General features: G+C 34.6%; 1 protein-coding gene across 3 annotated transcripts in view; it reads left to right on the forward strand.

Moving 5' to 3' along the window:
• LOC129243092 (ecdysone-inducible protein E75) overlaps nt 1-25,802 on the forward strand; it is a 112,533-nt gene that overhangs the window by 44,290 nt on the left and 42,441 nt on the right. For 2 of the 3 annotated variants that reach the window (XM_054880208.1, XM_054880211.1), the window contains one exon: nt 25,392-25,480. In XM_054880208.1, coding sequence (XP_054736183.1) covers nt 25,392-25,480 — 89 coding nt within the window. Of the gene's footprint in view, nt 1-10,792; nt 11,969-25,391; nt 25,481-25,802 lie in introns of those variants that run through there. The other variant, XM_054880210.1, reaches the window with a different exon arrangement.

A 25,802-nucleotide genomic window follows, 5' to 3' on the forward strand; every position in this document is an offset into this window, starting at 1 on the left:
GTCGGTTGCTGTATCTCTGGCTGAGGTTGTTTATTTCTTCGAAAACTGTCGTAACTTTTAGGTCACGGTGCAATATCTCGTTTCGTACAAACCCTTGCATGCATTAGCACACATGCGGAGCACCATAATTGAACTCCATACGTTCATATCGGTTTCAGAAGAGATTTGTAGATACGCACCTTATTGTTTAGTGTAAGTGCTGAATTGTAGCCGATTAGCCAGTGTAGTGATCGCCGATTTGCTTTCGTTAGCTTTTATACGCCATTTTTTCACCCAGTCGCTAACACTCTTTAGATGTTCTTGTAGGTAATCAGAAGCAATTGAGGGAAGGGTACTCCTGGCCATGACGACAGTATCATCTTCATACGTGGCTGTGTATGTGTTCTTTAATAGGGGCAGGTCTGCAAAGGGGCAGGTGAACAAAGTGTACAAGACGGGGTCTAGAACACTTCCTTGTGGTACACCTGCTCTAATTGCGTGAAGGTTAGTGGTTGCGGCGTTTACTTTAACAAGATCATGTCTATTTTGCAAGTATGATTTTATGAGCATATAACAGTTGTGCGGTGAACCCTGCTTACGCTTGTATAGCAGGTCTTCACGCCAGACTTTATCGAAGGCTTGCGTTATATCTAAAAATGAAGCTGCACAGTGGTCAAGTAGCCCGACGTTTTGGCCAAAAATCCCAAAATGGAAAGTTACCGAAACTGGTTTTATTTGTGTGTATCCCTGGGAAATGTTAAGAATGAATGTAATATATGCAGAGTGTTTATTTCTACTTTTATCTCAATTTCTATAGTGAATATTGTTATTAAAACAATAAATAATTATTAATAAATGCAAAAGAGTGATAAAAATCATGTTTTGATAATATTAAAAAATTATATAATAATAATAATAAAATAATTAATGTAATAAGTATTTTTAAATGGTAATTAAATTATTATTTTAAAGTAATTTTTTTTTTTAATAGGATTCAAGAGAAAAATTTTTTCATGGACAAGGAGGAAAATATTAGATGCCATCCATGATGTTTTTCGGTCAGAAAAATTTGATAATTTAATACAAATTATCTGTAATAAACTAATGGACGACGCAACACCTTCATATGTTATCGAAGAAAAATCAAAAATGGCTTTGATAAAAGTTATTTCTGTTTTGAAAAAGAAATGGAAAGATGCTCGCAGTACGAAAAATCGTTTCCTGGAGAATAATAAAAGCTTGTTGGACGATTCAACGAGCGTAACGGTGAATAGTTTACATAAATTTATATTAATATAAATATATTTATATTAATTTATATACATTAATGAAGTTTTCAGACAGCATCCTTGGTGTGAACAATGACGAGGAGATATGAATAAATGTATGTTCTTCCTATTAAAATTTAAGTTCATTTCATAAATAAATGTATGATACGTCACTTTCAGTTTAAGTGCATTATTTTTCACGACATATTTCCCCGTACGTCTACTGTCGAAATAAAAGACTCCAAAAATCAAATGTGATATTCAGTAAAATCTGAAAACTTTTCGCAAAAACTGTCCGCCATTTTGGGTCCGCCATTTTGAATTTTGAAATTCTGATCTCATATTCACAATCAGCGACCCCAAAAACCTCGGTAATGTGAATTTTAGTAAAATCTGAACATTTTTCGCGAAAAATGTCCGCCATTTTTGGTCCGCCATTTTGAAATTCTGATTTCATTTTCAGAATCAGCGACACAAAAAGCCCTATATGTAAAAATTTCATCAAAATCGTACTATTTCTCTTTGACTTATTGTTTTCTGACCAAAACGTCGGGCTACTTGACCACTGTGCGCTGTACAGTATTGTCTCCTCTCAAGTGCTTGTCTAGCGAAATCATACACACAATTAACTTCCTCTATGGTACTTACGAAAACCAAATTGGTGGGCTGCAATGAGATTCCTTTGCGCAATTATTGGATTTATCCTTTTTAAAAGCAGCTTTTCGAAGAGTTTAGAGGCAACAGGCAATAGACTTATTGGCCTGTAATTGGAGACCGCGCTCGGGGTCTTCCTTGCCTTTTATATAAGGATGATTTCAGCAACTTTCCACTGAGTTGGGAAATACTTTTATCTGATCATCGCGTTAAATATAATGGTGAGGAATTTGTATCCACATATGGGGAGTTCTTTTAAAACCTTAATAGTTATTAGATCGTAACCTGGCGCCTTTTTGGTTTTAAGAGTTTTGGTTGCTGCGTATTTAACTTCTTTCCTGGTAAATCGTACAGTCGAAAGATCCATTTGAAACGGAGCTGAGAGAAATTCGTTAACTTCTGAGTCTACCTCCGTACTTTGACTCAAAAATGGTTGGAAAACATGTGATAGATGTTTGCCAAACTCTATTGCTTTTTGTTTATCAGTTTTTGCCCAATCTCCATTACACGTTTCTATCGCTGCGTTGTGAGGCGTTGGTTGTGACATCTTTTTCGTTGCCTTCCACAGTGAGAAGTGAGTAGCTTCCGTAGGTGACAAGTTAGATAAGTATTCATGCAACTCTGAGTCTTTTGCGTCTCTTATAGTGTTTCTTAATTGTTTTGTGAGCTTATTTAGCTTTTTTTGTCATTCTTGTTTCTGGTGCTTTGCCATATGCGCCCAAGCTTGCGTTTTTCTGATATTAATATTTTGACGCGATCATTAATGTGTGCTTCAGCGTGAGTGTGCTTAATTTCCGGCGTAGCGGTCCACGCAGCTCTTTGAATGCAGTTGTTGAAAATCTCAACGGCCGTGTCCAGATAAGAGTTGGAGTTTAGTGGAATATTTAGGCACAGTGAATCCTCGACCAGTTCCTTAAAGTATTCCCAATTTGTCATTTTATTGTGCAGCTTTGGTGACATTTCCTTTTTTTCAAAACAAGAGTTTATTGTTAACAGCAATGGCGAATGGTCTGATGAGAGATCTAGACATGTGTCTATGGAGACCTGATTTTTAGATCCACCTTTGCATATGCAAAAATCTATAAGATCTGGTGTTTTATTTGGGTCACTAGGCCAGTAAGTGGGTTGTCCTGTCGAGACGCGGAATAATTTATTAGCCTACATTGCTCTGAGAAGTTCGCGCCCTCTTGGAGTTATTAAGCGTGAGCACCATTGCGGATGTTTCGCGTTGTAGTCGCCACCTGCTATAAATCTAGGTCCCAACGATTTGAAATACATTTAATATTCGACGCTTTTTATTGATTTATTTGGAGTGCAGTACACAGAAGCAATCACAAGAGGAGAGCTCTTTTCATCTGTGACTGTTATAACAGTCGATTGTAGACTTTAATTTTTAGTGTTTCCATGAACCATATGCGCAATATTACTTTTGATTAAGATGGCCGTGCCTCCTCTTGCTGTACCAGCAGGATGATTTGTGTGGTATTATTCATATCTTGGAATTTTTACGTAACATTTATCTGTCAAGTGTGTTTCAGACATTAACATTATGTCAATATTTTTATCTGCTAGAAATACTTCCGCTTCATAGCTGTGCGGGCGCATCCAGCATTGGCATTCCAAATTGAAAGCAGCAGCGGCCTATTCATTTTGGAACATTCGGGAGCATAGCTGTAAGCAAATTGAGTACAGTACCCATCTGTTCAACTAGAGTTCTGACCATTCCTTTCGGTCAGTCAAATATTTATTTAAGATAGTTGTTTTTAAGAATATTTTTGTCACCCGTTATAAAGGTTTGACTTGAACATTGATAAATTTGTCGTGATTTAGTCTGCATCCAACTCCAAGTCATGGGCTTGTTCATAAATTTAACGATTAAGCCTAACTGAAAAAATGTGTGCTATTAATAAAAACTCCTGTCTCTGAAGGATATTTATCCAACAATTCGATACATTCCAGCAATCTTGTTTAAAAATAAACTTTAATTCAGTTCTTCTTAAATCTTTTCTCTAGGGTACCGAGCAACGAAATAGCATAATATTTATTGTATTAGAACTTTTTAACCCTTCGTTGGACACCTTTTTCAAAACCTTCGATTGGGCACCCAGGTCTGGCCTTTTTTCGTCCTGTTCGAGGATTCGCTTTAAAAGGTTATATCCAAAAATCGATATAAAACTAAATTTTAGGAAGACACCTAGAAACTCAATAGAAATTAATAATTAATTAATAGAAATATGTTAAATTCACGTCCAAAGTCGAAAAAATCTGGCCCGACGGAGAGTTTACGAAATGCTTGTATAGTATATATTTTTTTACAATTTACAAAGGTTTATTGTCTAATTCTCTTGTTTTAATGTTCGGGACAGTATTTTTCTATGCTTTCGAAGTCTACGTGAGCTACTTCTCTATTAGATTTTGACGTCATTTTGCAATATTTCTAAAGTTTTGCGGGACTATAACTTATGGTATTTATTCTGCATTTTGCTGTTTTGATGGGGAGCGTTTCCTCCTACAGAGTTAGTTTCAACGTGAGTTTGAGCGGCGCTAAGATTTTAGCAGAATAAAAACAAATAAGCGAAACACCAACAAAAAAGCATTGACATTGAAATCAGCAAAATAGCAAGAAAAAAGCAAATCAGCTACTCTACTTATCCCCTTGTATGGATGCGCCTTGATGTCATTTGTGTGTCCAGCAGTTTGACGTTTAGTTGAAAGCTTCCAAGTACTTTCCAGCGGCTCATACACAATAGTATCGTTGTTTTACTTTACAACACTATTAATCAGGTCGCATATGGTAATGCGCTTTCCACTCGTATTTTGTGGTGTTCCTTGATCCTAAGTTTTATTTTAATACAGTCGAGAGTACATTGATCCAAGTTTATTAAAATAAGCTCGATTTTCAATAAATATCAGTTGAAAGGCCTTTCGAACATAATTTAGAAGACGTACATATTCTGTCAATGGGTGTACATATGCACATAGGTATGTATATGCACAAAAGTATTTATAAGTACGTAAACCTTCGTAGCCAAAGCATTAAGTTCATTGATCGACATAGACATTTTGCAATTACTGTTGAAGCGCGTGTTTGGATAGCTAAAAGGCTGTCGTACGCATGCGTCTGATCAACAATGGCTTGGAAAAACGTACCTACATATGTATGTATATCCATGAGTGCATCCAATGTATACCTATACACAATACGCCATGAATATTGAAGTGTAGCGACCTCTTGTTCCAAAGTGGGGAACATAAAGTACTGCATGTGATTGAGTGTGTTTGTAGCCAATCGCTCAGACCAGATAATAATTTTTCTCTCATTCAAGTTTCGCATTTACCCACAAATTACACTCATCTCTTTGAGAAACATTTACAAACGAAATAATATGTATTTAATTTGCCAAGCTATAATGTTCATAAGGATTAATTTATATTATTTGACCAAAAATCCAAGGTTTGGACAATCTTCAATCAGAGGTATACTGTACAATATACTTATAATATATATGTAAGTTAAGATTGCTCACATAAGGAGTTGAGGAAATGCACTTGTATTATACAGACGAGTATTTGTATAAGTGAAGTTTAGACATAAATTGTTTCTGTCACAGACCACTTACGGGAATTGGACTCCCGAAGGAAATTCAAGTTCTTTTCCACTGTCCGTTTTAGGGGCACAGTACGACGGGCACAGTGAAGGATTTGGACTCACTTTTATTTTTTATAATCTCTTCAATATCCGACTCAGCATCAACATTTCTCTGTTATTACATACATGAGGAAGTCATCATACTGAAGTCATCGAGAGAGAACTGTAATACTCAAATGATTATTTGATACAGAATAGAAACTTTATTATTTTCATTGTTAATTCCCAGTTCCACTAAAAATATTCAAAATTACTTACCAAATCCCATTTTATAACCGACTACTAACAATGTCGTTGATTATCAAAAGCTCACTTTTCGGAGTTTTCTTGAGGCAAAAGAATCAAGCTTGAACCAGCTTCTGTAACATTTCTTGCTTTCAACTGACTTTCGAAGTTGTTCCAACTAAAGTAAAAATTTGCAAAACCGGTTACACTTAATAGCCTTAGTTCTAATTAGCCCTAAGAGAGTTTTTTTTTTAAGTTGGTGGAACTAGAACAAAAAATGGTCGTATACTTGTTTATTTAATTCTCTATGCTGCTTAGTCGAATAATCGAAAGACGAAAGAGGGAATAAAGAACTTGAAAGTAAAAATTAACAATCGAAAATCGCAAACTTGGTTTTTTTCTTCCTATAAACCGTAGTTGATTTATGCTGGTATACACATTTTTATGTTTGTACATATTTATGCACCAGGGAGCGAACTTGTGCATGTGTTTGTAATTTTGTGGCTGACTGTTTGAAGGCATTCTTTTGATTCTTATTATGAGTGTGATTTTATTGGCGGTTAGTGGAGGTCATTCACTTTCGTACGAATCGTAATACGTTTTGACTTTTTGCTCTCTTTGTTTTATTTACGTATTTCTGGAAACTGCTATAATTCTAGGTGATTACTGCTGATTTAGTCAACTGCGGCGTAGTAGTTTACAAGAATAGAAAGATTTTCAAAAATAGTAAACACTTTTTTGTTTACAAATTTAAACAATTATTATAAAAAGAATTATAAAAAGATTTTTTTTTAGTTTAAAACAGGAGAAAACATTCCTAGAAAACAGAAAGCGCGAAAGACTACTAGCCAGATTGACAAAACAGGATCCCTGGAAAAGTCCTGCTGACAATATGGAAAAGGTAATAAATAAAAGAAAAGCTGCACTTGAATTGGCAGACGCAAAGCTTCACGGTCGACTTGCACAAAAGAAGTCATTGGTAACAGCATCGCAACGATGACGCCGAATTGAGTTTGCTCGAGAGTAGATATCCTGGACTCAAATAGAGTGGCGTTATATTTTAGTCAGTGATGAAGCGAAAAAAATCGAGTTGGTCCACTTGGTAGGGAGTACGTGCGGTGACCAAACCTGCAGCATTCGACCTCAAGTTCGTCTCACCAATAATAAAGCACGGGGAGGCTCAATAATGGTGTGGGGCTGGTTCTACTGGAACAGTCAATCCATCGAGCCAATTCATCGTATTGAATGTAATATGGATACGCTCAAGTACGTTCAGGTTTTTCAAAATTGTAATGCTACCTTATGCAAAAGAGAAGTTACCGGAGATTTGCAAGTTTCAATAAGAAAATGATTCACAACACACTTCTCGTGTGGCAAAAAAGTGTTGCGAAGACAACTTGATAACTGTTCTGGATTGTGCATCTTCGAGTGCCGACTTATTTCCAATAGCACATCTTTGCACACAGTACGCAGAATATCACAAATTTGGATCCGATATGTATTTGTTAATCTTCCCTGAACTGGCCCTATTCACATTTCTTAAGAACGATTTATTCTTTAAGAGAACCGAAGGCTGCTATGACTTTCGGAAAATGTTCCATAGGCAAACTAGTTTCATCCAAGTCTTGTGCTAATCTCCTGATTGTTGAATTTTTCTTGTTGTAAGCTCAAAATGCTTATCTTTTCTTCTCAGTCATAAAAATTCCTACTGAGTATGTAGTGACTAAAATTTCGAAAACAAGAAATGTACATACATACGTACATACATATAGTATGTATAAAAAAATAACATTGGGAAAAGCAGGAGAAAATTTGAGTGAATATAATTAAAAGTAAAAAGCTATTCATTTAACATTAAGAGAACAAAGAGAAAGAGAGAGTATACGGCAGATATCAACGAACCTGCACCAACATTTTATACATAGATGCAGTAAATGCCTCGGCGCAGTTTTTAGCAATTTGTGAAATACTCGCTTAAAGATAATAGAACAACGAAATAGCACCCTCTAGGGTGCATCGTACGTGTTTGTGATTGAATAAAAGTATTCTTATGCTTGCATCGTTCGCATAGTTTTGGTGGCTTTGAACTTCACAGATAGTGAACTCGTAAAGTCATTTTTGTTTTATTTATTTATTTACATACACGCATATCCACACACATATATAAGTATATGCAGGTACCTTTGTTCATATTACAAAAATTATCGTATTTATACTCACACCAACATAATATGTTTAGGAATATGTACATACATATGTGCGTAGATATTTACAGATGTACAAGTATATATATAGATGATTCAAATATGTTCCACTTAATTCCTTTTGGTTGTTGTTTTCAATTTTCCTTCATCCTTTTTGTTTGCAGTAAAAGCAGTGCATTGAACGGAGGGGCATTGATCTTAAAATGTAGCAATAAGCTCAATTTTGCCACTTTCTTAAAAACAAATTTCCTCTCTCTCAATACTTTACACGGCCAAAAATCAGTGAGAGAAATGGGAGAGTGGAAGAGAGATGCAAGTGAATGTGACTGAAGAGCATGTTCATCGAGGTTTTTTTTTCTTGTTGGCATTGTTGTTGTATTGATATTTGTATACTTTATACTGCCAAGGTTTGGGCATTTGTTTATGAAAAAGCGCCAAGATAGGGTTTTCCATAGGTACAATTTTATAAAACTCATACACATATGTATTTAAAAACAAAACTAATCTTCGAGTATAATTTTCGCGATTTGTATAGGTTTATAATCAGAAAAGTTTTCAAAATTGTTTAATAATCGTTCAAATTTGCATTTTTTGTAGTAGTAACACAATTGAAAAATCCTATTAAAAATCACATTGTAACAGAGCTCGTATAAAATTTTCTTTTACACTAATCTCCGAAACCACTCAAATCCGAAATGGAAATTTCGTCAAAAGGGATGTAAAAACAGCCCGCTTACAACACTTCATATATTATACATATGTACGTATAGATGTTTGCTATGGTGAAATTTGTAGAATATATATAATACATATGTCATCAATGTCATCCGGAGTATCAATATGCGAGAAGAATCAATATAATCTATAGCCAAAACATTTTCCGATCAATAGCAATAGAATCTTCGATTGAAGATTGGTTCGCCGATAATTCTGCTTCGTAATTTAAACTTACCTAGTTTATTATTATATTAAAGGGATTATCGTTATTTAAGCAATCATTTCGAACAGAAAGCTTAAGGAGAAATCATTCTGTTAGCACGTATCCCTATAACATCGCATATGTGAAAGCTGCTCAAAGGCTGCTTTAATTTATAATTCGTTTTGCATTCACAATTTCAGTTAAGAAATCACAAGGGCACACAATGTCAACTTGTGGTCTGAAGTTAGGTAGGTAGGTGAAATGGTTGAAGGCCAGTCTGCCACTCCTCAAGTAGCACTGTTTTGATACCATTATGAGATCTCCAACTGGCAGATAAGTATTTACAGCTAGCCAGAGCTGTTGATATAATGGAGAAGATTAATGGGATTTAGGTTGGCGCACTGCCCCAGGTTGTCGAAGAAAGGAGTGACTTCAATCGTCTAGCTACCAAACCCGGACATTTACACGGAAAGTGCTCAACAGTCTCCTTCTATAAAAGGTCGCCACAGCTTCTGCAATGGCGGTTAAATGGTAACCCTAGCTTTTCCGCGTGTGTGCCGATCTTCGCCAAAATATTTCTCTGTTTCTACGTTGAAAAATTGTGGTCCACCCTCTACATATTCTGCTGTACCTTCAAGGAAAGGCGCCATTTGGTAATTTTCGGAAAAGCTTTAAGATTTGAAATACGAAAATTTGAATACGAAAGAAAGCTGAAAAGAAGATTTTCAGTACTGTTTAGTATGCAATAGCTACCCCTCTTATCGTGGTTATGGCAGCAGTCCAATGAAACTAGCTACATATGTAAGTGATTAGATCATATATGACGTCTAGTGAATATTATGGCAAGTTCAAAAGTAATTACGTATATAAACTAGCGAAATTAAATAGCTTCACCTTACATTCATTTCAACTTAGTAGCAAATATAATATACAAATTTTAAGAGATCATATCCACTGTCGATAGTGTTAAAGCGAGTTAATAATCGCATCTATTTTTTGTCCGTGAATACGAACGCATCGAAAACGTGTTGCGAAAAATAGTGTTTTCGTATCCATGCATACATTGAATATGTGTGCATGTGGTACGCTCATAAACAATTAAATATAAATATTATATACGCAAACCCTCTCTCACCAGTCTCTCTTGAAGATCGCTCGTTGTATTGTTTACTCGAGAAATATGTACACACAAATACGTATATATTTATTGTGTATTGCATGTATTAACCACACAACATTATCTTTTGCTATGTAGTTGCATAAGCAATATAAATAAAACGCGTCCGATATTTCAAGAGCACACAAGAGCGTAATCAGGGTCGGTCTTTACGCTCACAAACATGGGCGCACTCCACATGAACAGGCGCATAATCATCAGGGTCGTCATTTTTTAGCTCTACTCTAACATTTGGCTCCGGTCCGTGATGCCAACTAAAGCAATTCCAACCGAGCTGAAGCGAACAAGATCCAACGTCAACGCTGCTTTTCCTTTCATTGACATACAGCGCTTCATGACGAACGGGTCGTTGCTTTGGTGCGGTCGTGTTGTGGTTTTATTTCTTTTTAGTTTGAGTCTATTCCATAAAAAAAAGAGTGATCAGTGATCGTCAGAGGAATTTACTCTATTTCGCTTGTACAACAAAATACAAGTTATAACAAAAATAAACGTATCAAATAAATTTATATATGTATATATTATTATACTTGTGTTCACATGGTGAAAAGTTCTTAAAATTATTGACAACTTGAGATGTAGTGAATTTTTATTTTTTTATAAAAACAGTGATGTGGAGGGTATTTAGATGAATTATAAAAATATAAAATAGAAATTTCGAAACAAATTCCTTTACAACCCATTCAAAAGCTGAGTGCAAATGATGTAAATTATAATCTTTAGCCATTTCAAACCAATTAAGAAAAGTTGTATTTAAAAATATTCCCATCATAATGAAAATTGTTATGTCTGCCGACAGTTCCGACTGTCATTTTAGCAGTGAAAGTGCAAGTGCGCGTTTATCAACTTCCACATCGGAGCAATTGGCGTCATCTTTTCAAGATGAAAGTGAATGTCAGCTGATTCGAAATAGTAACAATAAAGTTGAAAATAGATCGGTTATTCGGTCATCTTATCCGGAAAATTCTGAAGATGTGTCGGAATATCAAATGCAATTCCACTCATTTAGAGTAAATAAGCACCAATCAATAGTCGCGCAAGCGTCACCAGCCTCAAGTACTACATCAGCCTCTAAAATCGTAGTTGGGCGTTCACATCTAGAAAATGCTTTACAGTTGCCACCAAATACAAGTGCCTCCACTTACTATCAGCAAACAAAAGTATTACCAAGGTCTTCTGAAGTTGTGCCTTTCAGTAGTTTTCATCAAGATCACAGCAATTTCACCGAAAATTCTCATGCACATGCACATAATCGTATGGCTGACTACATGGAGGGGTCGCAGCTGCCTTCAACTAAAGTTACTTCTATCGAATCATCTTTATCACGTATTTCTGCTGCCGACGATGCGCTAAATGATGACCAAACAAATACTCAAATATCTTCGAATGCCGTATGCCTCCCCGTTATTCCTAGTTCGGGTTTAGAAAAAGATGTCCAAACATCCGTAAACTCTGGAACTTCATCTTTTCCTTCGCCGACTGCCTGCAAAATACCTCACAGCAATGTTATATATATAAACAAGACAACATGTAACATTAATAATAGCACAGTGGTGGTTCAAGCATCCCATTTAAAACAAAATATTCAACGAAATAGTGTGTATGGGCCTTATGTGTCGCATAATAATAGAGACTCTAATAACTCGATTGCTGGTACAACGGATCTTGTGCCTTCTACCATGCAAATTGAGAGCTACTCACAAAATAATCCTTATCAACAACATAGTGTTAATGCCACCAACAGACAAGTATGTCAACAAAATATATCTGGAACGAGTAGTGTCTCTTTCGCAGGAGTAGATTCGCGACCGCAGACTCCTGAATATATAAAATCTTACCCAGTTATGGATACTACGGTAGCGAGCTCGATAAAAGGAGAGCCAGAATTGAACATCGGTAAATATTTTCTTCAATACAATTATTTTTATTTCAGCCGTTTCCTTTGCATATCTGCACGTCTTTGATAAATATATTTGTCTGTGTATGAGTGCTATATTTTTCTTTGTTACTGCTCTTATTTTATTCAATATAGCCATAAATTATTCAATATAGTCGAGAAACTATTCTAAAAAATATTCAACAACAACAACCCTGAAAAAACCTTGTTTTACGATAGTTTGTGCTGAAGCCAACTCAGCTTAGTTGCTTCAAATTGTTTTAAATATAGGTAGAAAAACTAAATTTAAATTTTAACTTTTTTCCTACTGTATAATAACAATACATTTCTAACGTTCACATAAGTCACCATATTTTTCTATTAGCCCGAAATTCCTTGTTTAATGCGCTGCAATGCAGTCCTTTCGATCAGAAACTATAGAATGGTAATGCAAGCGTAGTAATTGCGGGCGAGCAGTTTGAAGATTAAATTTGGGATTATTCAATAAGTTCCACCTCTTATGTCATATAAAGCTATTGTTACAGTGCATATTTAATTAATTTTTATTAATCAAATGATCACAAATAGGATCTCGAACTCTGGCATGTCACAATAAAGTTTGAAACATAAAAATCAAAATTCAACTCCACCCAAATGTTACATTTTGGACAGATGGGCATATGACTAAAGCGATTTAATTTGGGAAATATAAAAATAATTAAACTTGAACAATGTATGAATAACTGTTTCATTGGGTTTTTGACTTCTCTCTGAGGCGGAAGTTTTGTCAAATTGCAATCCAACCGGTTCTGATAAAAATGTATTTGAATTTAAAAATTTAAATCAGTGTTATTCCCGTTTTATGTACTCGCATGTATTACGCACACCTACAGTGTTTAAAAGGTATGCGTGCTGTTATAAATATTCAAATATATTAATATAATTGTTTTGGGAAGACGACATGTGCATATATGTATGCATGCACATATCCATACTTATCGACTTACTCGCACACATTTTTATGTCCAATCAACAACATCACTACTGATGCTTGCTAATGAAAATCGGCGCTTGTTAAAAAGTTCATTGAACTGTTCAACCAGTCTGTAAGTCGCCCAGTGAGTTCATTGTTTCCCTTTTACATGCATACTAAACGCAATGATAGTGAGGTACGATGCACTTGAATATCTATAGTAAGCAGGGATGGGTGTTTTTGTTTTGACTGCTGTGACTGCATATACCTCTTATATGTGTGTGCGTATAGCATGTGTATATCTTTATTTAACTTTACTTCTTTTTTCCAGCCTTTAAAAACTGAAAGTGAAACTCTTAGTAGCTTAAACCACTCTAACAGGTACTCAAGTCAGCAACCGTGGTGGTATCACTCTCTGTAATTTAAATCCGCCAAGTAGTTTGGCATTTCGTTATTCTATCACTCACATTTCGTTTTGCTGAAATGCAAACTTGTGAAATTTTTGTTTACTTATTGGCGTGTACATTATATCTAATTATTGTATATGTACTTGTATATACATAAGTATGCCCATATGACTGACAATAAGGCTTAGCTAAAGTATTAATGGAGGATGACCCAGTTGCATCTAAAGTGTAAAGCAATTGCATTCCATGTACTTTGTGAACTCAACTGTGTCCTTAAAAGTGAATTTTTTACATGCGTAATACATATATTTATTTATACATACATATGTATGTATGTATAGGTAATTGCCTGTACTGGGCTTTTTATCGACTTGATTTACATGGGCGATATCACAATACGTATATTACTTCCATATTCGTACGGCGTTTTTCTATTGTCATTAATAAGAGGTGAATGCACATTATTATGGGAGAAAGTGTTTATGGTCTTGGCTGCAACTTAATGGAAACCGTTGCTATTGCTTGTTTTCCCTTTCCAATGTCTTTAAAATATGTAATTCACTTTATGTAAGAGTGTGTGTTGCAAATTTTCCCAAAACGTAAGTACGAGTATGCATGTCTTGAATTCAATGTTGTAGGTGGTGATGGAAAGTTTATTGAGAAGCTTTTTTTGTGACTTCAAAAGAAATCGAAAGTTTTCATTCCAGGCGAATTTAAGATTTAAATTGAATACCTAAATTGTTTGGAGTTGAATTATCGGTTCATAGAGGTCAGAAATCGATTGAAAATCATAAAAGCTTCCCCAATAAGTCAATAAACTTTATTTTTATTTTCCCTCGTATTCGTATGTTCGCTATCACATTGAGAACTCTTGAAAGTGGGAATGAACTTTTTGAGTGCAACCAAAACTTGCATAACAAACATTCACAAATGTATATACATACATATATTTATAGTACTTATAATGTATGTAGATGTGAAATGCATAGCCTTCAGACATGCGTGAGGTGGTAACAGTAAACAGTAAGTGAGATTTACGCGCAAATACATTCGCACGAATAGAAATAATATATGGTATGTTTATATTATATATGTACAGGTGGTAATTCGGCTGCATTGTGCGTGACTACCATACGGTAGTACCTAGGTTCGAAACCCACAGAGGGCATGTGAGGTCGAAACCCAAGGAGGGTACCCCAAACTGTTAAAAAGGCAATGACAAACCACCCATAGTATTTCTGCTGTGTATATATTTTTATTTGTATACATATATGTATATAATGTCATGTCTTTCTGTATATATATATACATATATATAGGGTTATTCAATAGGTGCGCTTCAACTTTTTTCCGATAGGGAGGGTGAACGACGCAATATTTTTTATTTTTCGCTTGTCATTTGTAAACTTCATTAGTATACATTTCATCATGGAACGCTACACACTTAAGCAACGATTGCAAATCGTGCAAATTTTTTATGAAAATAATCGTTCTGTTGCTGCTACTTTAAGAGCATTACGGCCATTTTACGGTCCATTTAACAAGCCGTCCCGTTTTGGGGTTATGTGAAGTCATTGGTCTACAGTAACAAGCCGGCGACGATTTGTGAGCTCAGAGCCAATATTGAACGCGAAATTGCTGGAATTTCGGCCGATTTATGCAAAAGAGTGGTCGAAAATTGGGTTCAACGATTGGACTTCGTAAAACGTGCACGCGGTGGTCATGCAAAAGAAATCGAATTTCATACTTAAATGTATATGTTCAAACTCGATAATAAAAAAAAAAATTAGTTAAAAAAGTCAAACCGTTTGTGTTTTATTCAAAAAAGTTCAAAAGTTGAAGCGCTCTTACTGAAAAACCCTATATACAGGGTTGGCCATATTAAACTGACCCATGTGATTATTAAAAAAATATGGAAAAAGAAACATTTTTTTGTGTTTCATTGTGAAAAACATTTAATTTAGTTCAAGGAGATTCGTTTACATCACTTTTTGAATATGATATCGCGCAAGTGGTCGCCCTTAGCACGTATTTGGATATGTACAGGGTTGGCCATCTTAAACTGACCCATGTGATTATTAAAAAAATATGGAAAAAGAAACATTTTTTTGTGTTTCATTGTGAAAAACATTTAATTTAGTTCAAGGAGATTCGTTTACATCACTTTTTGAATATGATATCGCGCAAGTGGTCGCCCTTAGCTCGTATAGCGTAATGTGCCCGTTTTTCGGCGTTTTCCATAGTTTTGGCCAGCGTCTCGGCCGATATGGCGGCTATTTCCCGTCGGATATTGGCCTTAAGTGCGCCTAGTGTCTTTGGCTTGTTGACGTAAACCTTAGATTTCAAATTACAGTAAAAAGTTATAGGGTTACTCAATGGGTCAGTTTAATATGGCCAACCCTGTATATATATATATATATATATATATACTTGGCGCGTACACCCGTTTTGGGTGTTTGGCCGAGCTCCTCCTCCTATTTGTGGCGTGAGTCTTGAAGTTGTTCCACTAATGGAGGGACCTACAGTTTCAAGCTGACTCCGAACGGCAAATATTTTTATGAGGAGCTTTTTCATGACAGAAATACAATCGGAGGTTTGCCATTGCTTGCCGAGGGCGACCGCTATCAGAAAAATGTTTTTCTTAATTTTGGTGTTTCACCGAAATTCGAACCAACGGTCTCTCTGTGAATTCCGCATGGTAGTCACGCACCAACCTATTCCGCTACGACGGCCGCCTGAATATATGTAGTATAATCAAATTATTTTAAGGATACATAGGCAATCGTTGAATTTGTTTCCCTCGAAGACATCATATACGAAGAAAATTCCACTTATTTGACAAAATATTATTATATAATATTTCATAGCAAAACCTTTACTTTTAATGAGATGGATGCGAACTTTTTTCATTTCAAATTAATTTTTGATTCATACGAAAGAGCACAGTTGTCCAGCGCTTAACTGACCAATTGATTCTGGAGCACGTTGGAAACGTTTCAATTGATTTTTTCGTTAAATAAATGGCTTTTTAACTGCCTTATAACTTTTAGTCCACTTGCACATTCTCTTCTTTGAACAGTCTAAGAATGCTTAAACTACGCATTACACGCAAAATGGTGGACTAATAACGGTATTTACGACGCTTACCATGATAAATTGCTTACCAAATATTTTGTCGCTCAGTTTTTGCCATTTTTCTTTGTTTAAAATTTGTAAAAAAATTGTTTTGATAATATTTCAAATCGTATTCGATGATGAACAATAGTTATTTAACTTAGTCTTAAGTGTCTTTGTTTAATTTTATTTACTTAGTTCAATACGTTTTATCCGACACTGTACACACATAATATAAATACGGGTACATATGCCTACAATGATTTTTACTCACGCTTCCACTTTGTAGATGAATCCACCAATCCCAAAAATAATCGTGCATGAACCTGCAGGGTTGTTAATCATTATTCTTTACACTTAATTTTCTTACATACATACATTAGTATCTTCACGACGATGGACACTTTAAACGAGCCGATGCATAACCTCGAGTGATCGTTTAACTTTATTTGACCTTTAGAAGGTTTTTGAACTTGCAAAAGTCATGAAATAAAGGAACAGAAAATGAAATGAAATAACAACAACTTACGTATTTATATCATTCATTAATATAGATACATATGTACATTATTTGTATGCGCACAGGTACTTACACACATATATTTTCAGTGATAAGGCAAAAGTGTTTCCGTAAATGGATGAGCAATGAAATGTTTGCATATTTACTTATATATGTACATACATGCATACATATGTATATAGTACAAGTTTGAATATGTTGATATTCCCTTTAGCTATTGATATTCCTTCTATTGAACGACAATTCGTACTTTGCATATACTTCTGCATACTTGTATCCATATGCACAAATGTATGTATGTGTGCATATGTAGCGGTAGTAAAAATCATTCGCAAAAGCAAAACAGTAAACACCAAGGTCAGCGTTTTTATTTATTTCCGTGCTATTGCCCCTCTATTTATATTTCATTGGCATACAAGAACAAAAACCTACCTATGAGAACGAGAATAAGCATATATTCGCCAGTTCACTCCGATGTTGATAATTATGTGTGTTGCTTTTATTGTTTCTCGTTTACTTTTATCGCGACACAGATACCCATTACCTCACAAACTACAAAATAAAGCAAATTGCGAACTACTTCCCCTGCAGGGAAAACTTGAATATTGTAACAAATTTCTTTCTCAGAGCGATTGTGAACCATTTCGCTAGTCATATTGCATGAATCGTGATATCTGTCGTCAGAATTTGACAGCGTCAAAGAAGAAAAGAAACTCTAATACTTTTCGGAATCATCTCTAATTTTAGTATTACTTGTACATATACCTGTACATATGTATGTTATCCAGTACACCCTTCGCATTTCAAGTTTTTTGATTTAAAATGTCTTCATGATAGCCAACTTCTTTGTTCTGAGTGATTTTGGTTCGAATACATAATTTATTTTATTTTTATGAAATTATCCTGTTTTGAATATAAAACACACTTCTTTATAAATAAAATATGAAGGTACTAAATAACACTGTGCAAATTCAAATTTGGGCAAACGTTTTGATAGGTAATCTTACTTAATTGAGGCATTTGAAATTTAATGGTGTCCTTCGGTTTATAAGATTGGCTCCTGTTTTCGAGATAACGGTATTTGAGAATTTCCCTTACGACGACTGAAAGCTTATTTAGAAACAACCGTACACCATAAATTTAGAAATCGAAAATCACTTACATCTTAGTGTATCTATATACATACATACATATATATATATAAGATGGAAAGAAAAAATGTCCAATAATTAAATGTGTTTGAAATTTTAATTTTTTTTTGTTCCACAATTTGCTTAAATTTTAACTTTTTTGTAAATAACTGCCTCAATTTTAATATAACGCCAATTACTTCTGAAAAACATCGAGATCTAACCACTTTACAAATAATGTGAGATTGTTTATTAAGTTCAATTCTTTAATAGTCATCATATATTATACAAACAATTATTTATTTATTTGATTACATAAAAATAGCCTGCAACATAAATCTACATATATAAATATATATACATATATTTTGTGACTCATAACCCCTTATTTCTTGGATTTGAAAAAGCGCATTTCCGCCTCGAATCAACCGAACGAAGTTTGGGTGGCATCGGGTAAGAAGTGACATTTTGTGATTTACTTTTCGGAAAACAATCGTGACGTCTCGAAAAGTGAAGCGATTCGAAACTCGTGAAATTGTACTCGGTAGTTTAGGTTTTTCCTAAAGGGTTCTATGTTCATTATGGGTGATATGCGAACACATGTATAAAATTTTCGTATCTACAATATGAGAGCCATTGTAGCAGGGGCTAGGAATTAAACTGATGTGAATGAAACCTTCAAGGTTAACGATTTATGATTGCGGCACGCAACAAAAATGTCATATTACTAATTTCGAGGTATCAAAATATATTGTTACCTCCTTTTTCTAAAGAAAAAAACACGTCTAAAACAAGGAGGTGCGTTTCTGCGATTCTGGTTTGAACCAATAGGCGATGAAATAATAGGTGGTGAAATAACCTTAGTGAGTTTTGGTGAAGACAGTATCCGTTTTCCGTGATAAAAAATTTTCTTTGTGCATATGTAAGAATGTGAATAACTCGATTAGAAACGTCCACACTATGTACATCATTTTGATGACTAACTCTTAGACGTCGAATTCGAAAAAATTACTACATATAACATTTATTAAAGAAAACTTCGGTATGCTAACGTTGCTACAGTCTGTGGAGATAGAGGATGACTGAGCATTAAATCTTTCGAGGGACGCTATGTAATTTGGCTAACAATTTGTATTAAACAAATTACATTTCCAACTTGTAATAAAGTTTTTGTGACTGGCTTAGAAGGCGTTTCGTTAAAAACCGTTGGTTCCGACGCATGGCTAGTTTGGTTTCAGCTTAAGTACGCTTCTTTGAAGGAACTTTCATATGCGTATAAAGGCTCCAAGTTCATCTTTTGTTTGTTCAAATTGCAATGTACTAGATAATTGAATTTTTGAGGGTTTTGTAATGCATGTTTTAGCGAATTAAGGTTTTTGTATGTATGAATTATTAATATTTTTTAATTAATGTTCTCTTAGCCTTTTTAAATAACGGTTTTGTTCCATAAATATGAAGAAGCATGTCCGACTGCTGAAGCCTATGTGTAAGAGAAATAAAAGAGTTTGAAAAAATTAAGTGTCCGACAACTAACTTGTTTACCCTATGAATTTTAATACATATTTCTTGCCACTAGTAAAAAAATACTTACATTATTCTGAATTTCTGGCATTCTACTCTTCTTTCCCACTCAATCGTTCAAATCAGATTTTAAAGGTAGTATTGGCTGAAAAATCTCGAAAGTTAAAAAGTGAGATCACCCTAGGATAGAGGCTTACATATTCACTTAAATATATGTATGTATGAACAGTAAGTATGTATAGATGTGAGTCTTTGTGTGAATCCAAGTATGTGTTTTATCAACTCTGTTCAAGTGCAATGCACTGAATGGGTAAAGAGAAAACGGAAATGCGAGAAACAACAATACGGTCTCTACGACGCTTCGAGTGACGTTGGTGTGCACACAGAAACATACATACATACACATGCATACATGCATGTATAAGTGCAACTTTGATCTCCATTTGCCAGCTGTCGATGGAAATAAAAGGAAAGCCAGGGGGTTATGAAGTGGTAGGTTGTACACGTTTCTTACTGAATATGCTCCTTGCTCACAGTTATTATTCCCGTCGATTGTGTTATTATCTTGGTTTGTTTTGAAAACGCATCCAACGGCAGAGCTTGATGTCAGTGCCCTCGACTCGTAATGTGGCAATATATATGTACATACGTAAATAAAGACATGTATACATAAACGGCTTGGATGAATGTAGGATTTTAATTAGATTGGAAAATACATATACATACATACGCATTTATATATATATATATAGAAATATATAACATTTACCCTCTATATTCAAAACCTGCAAATAAATTCATTTGCATTTATAAGCACATTTGTATATGTAAATATGTTATGTATGTACGAACAAATATGTTACTTTAGTTTGTATCGGTAAATATACATATGTATGTATGTACAGCCGGTGAAAAATACTTAAGAGAGATGCCCAGTTCTCTCCATTAGAAACTTGTTTCAAAAACATCACTTAAATGTTTTCCATATTAGGTTTTATTTTATAAATATAAAAAGTTTTCAATCTGTATCAGTCTTTTTTATGTACAAAAGTTAATATACAACTCGAAAATTCTTCGAGAAAAATACTTAAGATCGAAGCAAAATAATAGTCGAATCATAAAAAATACAGGCGAAAGGATATCGATTTCATGGATGCTTTCCCATTAATATTTTGTTGAAAATCCTTTTTGCTTTATTACTGCTGCACAACGCCCTTGCATTGGCATTATTAAGCCTCTACAACGTTCAACAGGATTCCCTTGACATTTACAAATAATTGATCCAAGTTTGTGATATTCTGCGTACTGTGTGCTTTTTTTATTGGATTTAATTCGGCACTCGAAGATGCCCACTCCAGAACGGTAATCGAATTGTCTTCGAACAACTTGTTTGCAACACGAATGTTGATTAAGCTGTTGATTAAATGAAAAAGGTGAATATTTCTAGGTATTAGGTAAATGTTACTTTAATTTTAACCCAGCTGATTTTGCAATTTGGCTTCTCGTTTTATAATTGTGTCGCCTGGCACTTCTGCAAATCTAATACAAAAGTTTTCCCTAACTTGAGGCCATAGATAACTAGATGTGAAACTTATTCATTTTGAGAGAGAGCGCGCCCATGAGGACGTTTCAAAACTTGGCAGCACTCACACATTATGGAATTTTGAACAGCTGATAGGCGAAATGGTAGACTGCCAGAAGAAACGCGCCAAAAATAACAGACGAAAACAGTTCGTTTTTGCTTAATGGAGAAATGGCGTGTTGAAATGTGTATAATTATTTGTCTTAAAATTAATTCAATTGAAATGTAATAATTTGAATTTAAGTGAGTTTGTAGAATCCAAAGCTCGTTATATCCTTTTCGACTTCTACATTTAATTAGTCTTATGTACATAATGTAATTTTATTGAAAACTGTATGTTGGTTTATGTAAATTTGTATATACGTAAATATTCTATGGTTGAAAAGCGTAGGTAAGGGAACTGAATTTGTGTTTGAGATATTTTACAAAAATTCAAATCTGCTTTAACTTATTCTGTTCGTTGCTTGAGAATTTTTTTTTGTTACCCAATTTCTGTGTTACATTAAAAAATCGCAATAAGTCATGTTTTTAATTATAACTTATGTTTTTCGCGTTCTTTACTTTATTATTATTAAATTACTTTTGTATTTCAGTTTTAAATAATTTCATTTACATATAAATTTTTAAATTTTTTGCTTATTTATGTACATATTTCATACGGATTGTGCTTATTTTTAGTATATGTAGGTGTTTACGAGTGATATAAGGCTATTGGGCAATCGTACACTAAATACTAACCTCAATGGTGGTGTGGAAACTAAAAATTCCAGACCTTTCGTTCAAAAATACCCAATTCATGTTTCTACCGGTGTGGCAATATTGGAAAATGTTATAAAAAATGCACATTTTTCAGCGCTCTCACGAGAAAAAGAGTTTCACATCTAGTCATCTATGCTTGAGGCTATATAATAATAAACGAGTACTTTAAAACATATAACGGCGAACTATGTCGATCCCGTTTAGCTTGTGCGTATGTGTACATATCTTTACAATACAATAGATAGGAAAAACTATAAATAAAACATAAGAATAAACGAAATTAATGATGGAATGTCACTGGTTGACCTAAAAGCGGTAAGTGAGCTTCGAATCACCGGTAAATTCTCTTCCGCATAAGGTAACATTACATTTTGAAGTATCAGAACGTGCTTGACCTTGCATTTTCCAAGTGAACAACCCTTTTTGGGTGTTTGGCCGAGCTCCTCCTCGTATTTGTGGTGTGCGCCTTGATGTTGTTCCACAAATGGAGGGACCTACAGTTTCAAGCTGACTCCGAACGGCAAATATTTTTATGAGGAGCTTTTTCATGACAGAAATACACTCGGAGGTTTGCCATTGCCTGCCGAGGGGCGACCGCTATTAGAAAAATGGTTTTCTTAATTTTTAGTGTTTTCACCGAGATTCGAACCAACGGTCTCTCTGTGAATTCCGAATGGTAGTCGCGCACCAACCCATTCGGCTACGGCGGCCTTACCAGTTGCAATATAGAACAGAAAGCAATTCACAAAATTTTGGGCGAAGACCGAATCGTTCTTAAGTATATTTCTCTCAAAAATATCAGGGCTCCTACTAAAACGCAAAAAATCAATGCGAACCCTTCAAGATACATAAATAGATAAATGAAACATTCCAATGAATGTGATCACAGCAAGTATATTCAAGCGCAAAAAGGACCTTTAGGGCACCGTACTTGATAAAAGATGCGCATATACATAATCTGCCAATAATATGCCAATGCTTGGTTCTTAAGTATTTTAAGTATATATCATTATTAATACCCTTAATCAGAGTAAGCAGAACAATACGAATATATGTATGTACGTAAATAATTTTTATGCTCACGCTCAGAGTTTATTTAAATATTCCACTTCATTTACTTCACATTACTAAAATGTATCCCCGAAATTTCAAGTTCAAGGCAAAACCCTGTCTATTGCGAAATGAATTGTGTTGCATGCATACCTACATACTCGTATGTGTATTTGACTATTACAAACACGAAATTAGTCTGGCAACTTTCTTCTCCTTATTCCAGTTACGTAAATACTTACTTATACACCCAAATATACAGTTTTACTCTTTTCCACTATACAATTATGATCATTGAGTACTCATGTGTTACGAACTTACTTAACGTATGTGTGTATGTTTGTATATATGATAAATTATTAATGAATAACAGCGACTGCGCAAATATGGAAAAATGTGTGAAAACAAGTTACTGAACATTAACGTAGGTACATATTCGTGTGAGCATATAATTATAAGAGAATCTAATAGTGTTTTCTTTTTTGAAAAAAATGTCACCACTTCATACGGTAACATTACGAAAGTGTTGTCATCCGCCCTGTATATTGCACATTTAATAATTGAAGAAAAATTTCATTAAGATTTTCGCGCAACTATTTTGGCGAAATTGTGTATAGAGATGAATTAAAATCAAATGGACAACACTCACCTTCACCTGTCGCTTGGTTAGAGTGCAACATTTTGAAAAAATTACGTGGTACCCTATGATTATGAGGGGAAAAGAACACGAAAATTGCCAGCCTCTGGCGCAGATCAGAAAATTTGCAATATTATTGCAATACACGTTCGGAAAGAGGGTATCTTCCCTTAGGAGGAAGTTTGAAGTTAATAGCAAGTTTAGTCTTCTTGTGTGCCTTTTTCAAATTAAGCGAAGACCAATAGGAAATCCCCTAACAATTACGAGCGATGAACACGTGAGACGGTACCCGGCTATTTGTGAATAGAAAATGATAGGAAGCGTCCAACAAAAGCGAGGATGTTCAAGTCATGTATGCAGGCAATTTTGATCTCTTAATCATATATACATATCTTGCAGTAGCAGTTGCTGGCACTCATTTCCGGTGTGAAGATCAACTTCGGATTATTATCCAGGGTTCTCCCGGTCATGATAATAATTTTGTGTTGATGAATTCCTGGAACTTAATTAACACACCAGTGAAATTATACCCAACTTGTGCGAAAGTTGTAAACGTGCAGTATTGTAATGATGTTTTCCTTATCTAACTCAAATATATTAATCTACACGTAACGCAGTTAAAGTTTGATCTTCTTAAAATACGTATTCCTTACTATTTTTCCGAATATGAATAAACACCATGTACACATATGAGTATACCGTATACTATATATGAAGGCACAGGCACAATTTTTAAGTCTTGGATTAGATATTTAATATTTAGTCTTCAGTTGTTTGATCCTAATGAAAAGTCAACAGAGAAAACAGTGAGAAAAAATTGTTTCAGAAAATAGTGCAGCGGTTACCCCGAAGCTTCTGCATTCAATAAAGAACAGAAGCCTAGCTATAGTCTTAGCCTGTGGAGATATAGTATAACAAAAAACCTTATTTTATTATTAAATTATTAGCAGCCACCTTAAGTTTTATTTTTCCCAGTTGCTACGCATTAAAAATAACTATCATATTTATTATTTTATTTTATTGTTAGTGTATATTTCGCAAAATAGTACGAAAAATACTATCATAGTATTTACTTAAGGGAAAAATTCGCAAGCTTTCAGATTACACAGGTCTGCAAAAAAATGGGTTCGGAATGTTCTATAAAAGTGTAGTGCCATTTCCGAAGTAATTTTTTGCGTAGAATCCGAATCCTGGATTTAAATTGCTCTATCACGTCGGGACTTTGAGATATCCTAACCTAAAAGGGCAAAAAACGAGGTTATGTAGCTACGAAGATTTTGCTCTTCATAAAAAAGTAGACGTGGTATTTTAAATTATAAGTCTTCCTCTTTTAAATACCGTTGAGTTTGCTCAAATATCTTAATTTTTCACTGAGATATCGCATTTCTATGCACTATGTTTACTTTTTTATGAAGAGCAAAAGCTGCGTAGTTACATAACCTCAAAAATGGGCAAAAACAGCGTTTTTGCACTTTTAGGTTCGGATATCTCAAAATCCTGACGTGATGGAGCAATTTAAACCCCGGATTCGGATTCTACGCAAAAAATTACTTCGAAAATGACCCTACACTTTCCTAGAACAAAACGTTGTTGACCTGTGTATTGTCAGCATCATATGAAAAAGATAAAGCTGAATCAAAGGGGTGCGAATGTGAACTGTGTACCACTGGCTTTGATCAGTGTGATATCATTTTTTAGTTTGTTATATACATATTATATGTACATTCTATTTCTATTTGAAATTTTACAGAATTCGATGGTACAACAGTGCTGTGTCGCGTCTGTGGCGATAAGGCGTCTGGGTTTCATTATGGTGTACATTCCTGTGAAGGTTGCAAGGTGAGTAAGCCCATTCTTGTAAAATTGACGAACGAACAAATTTATTCATTTTTTTTCATTCAATTTTTATTCATTTCACTAATTCACTAATTTGTCAGTAGAATGTAAGGAACTGAATCCATAGGATAAAGAAGGTAGTTCAATTGATATTTTTCGGTCGCCATATTAAGTATATCGCAATGGAACTACTTCTTTTCTTGTTTGATGAATGACGTACTTACATACCTATGTACTATGTATAACTTCCATTTAAGCCATTTAGGCGAGCTCCGTAAATATATACAAAAGAAAATACATATCGCGTTTGCCATTTTAATAATCG

The sequence above is a fragment of the Anastrepha obliqua genome, chromosome 3 (assembly GCF_027943255.1).
Source record: "Anastrepha obliqua isolate idAnaObli1 chromosome 3, idAnaObli1_1.0, whole genome shotgun sequence".
NCBI lineage: Eukaryota > Metazoa > Arthropoda > Insecta > Diptera > Tephritidae > Anastrepha > Anastrepha obliqua.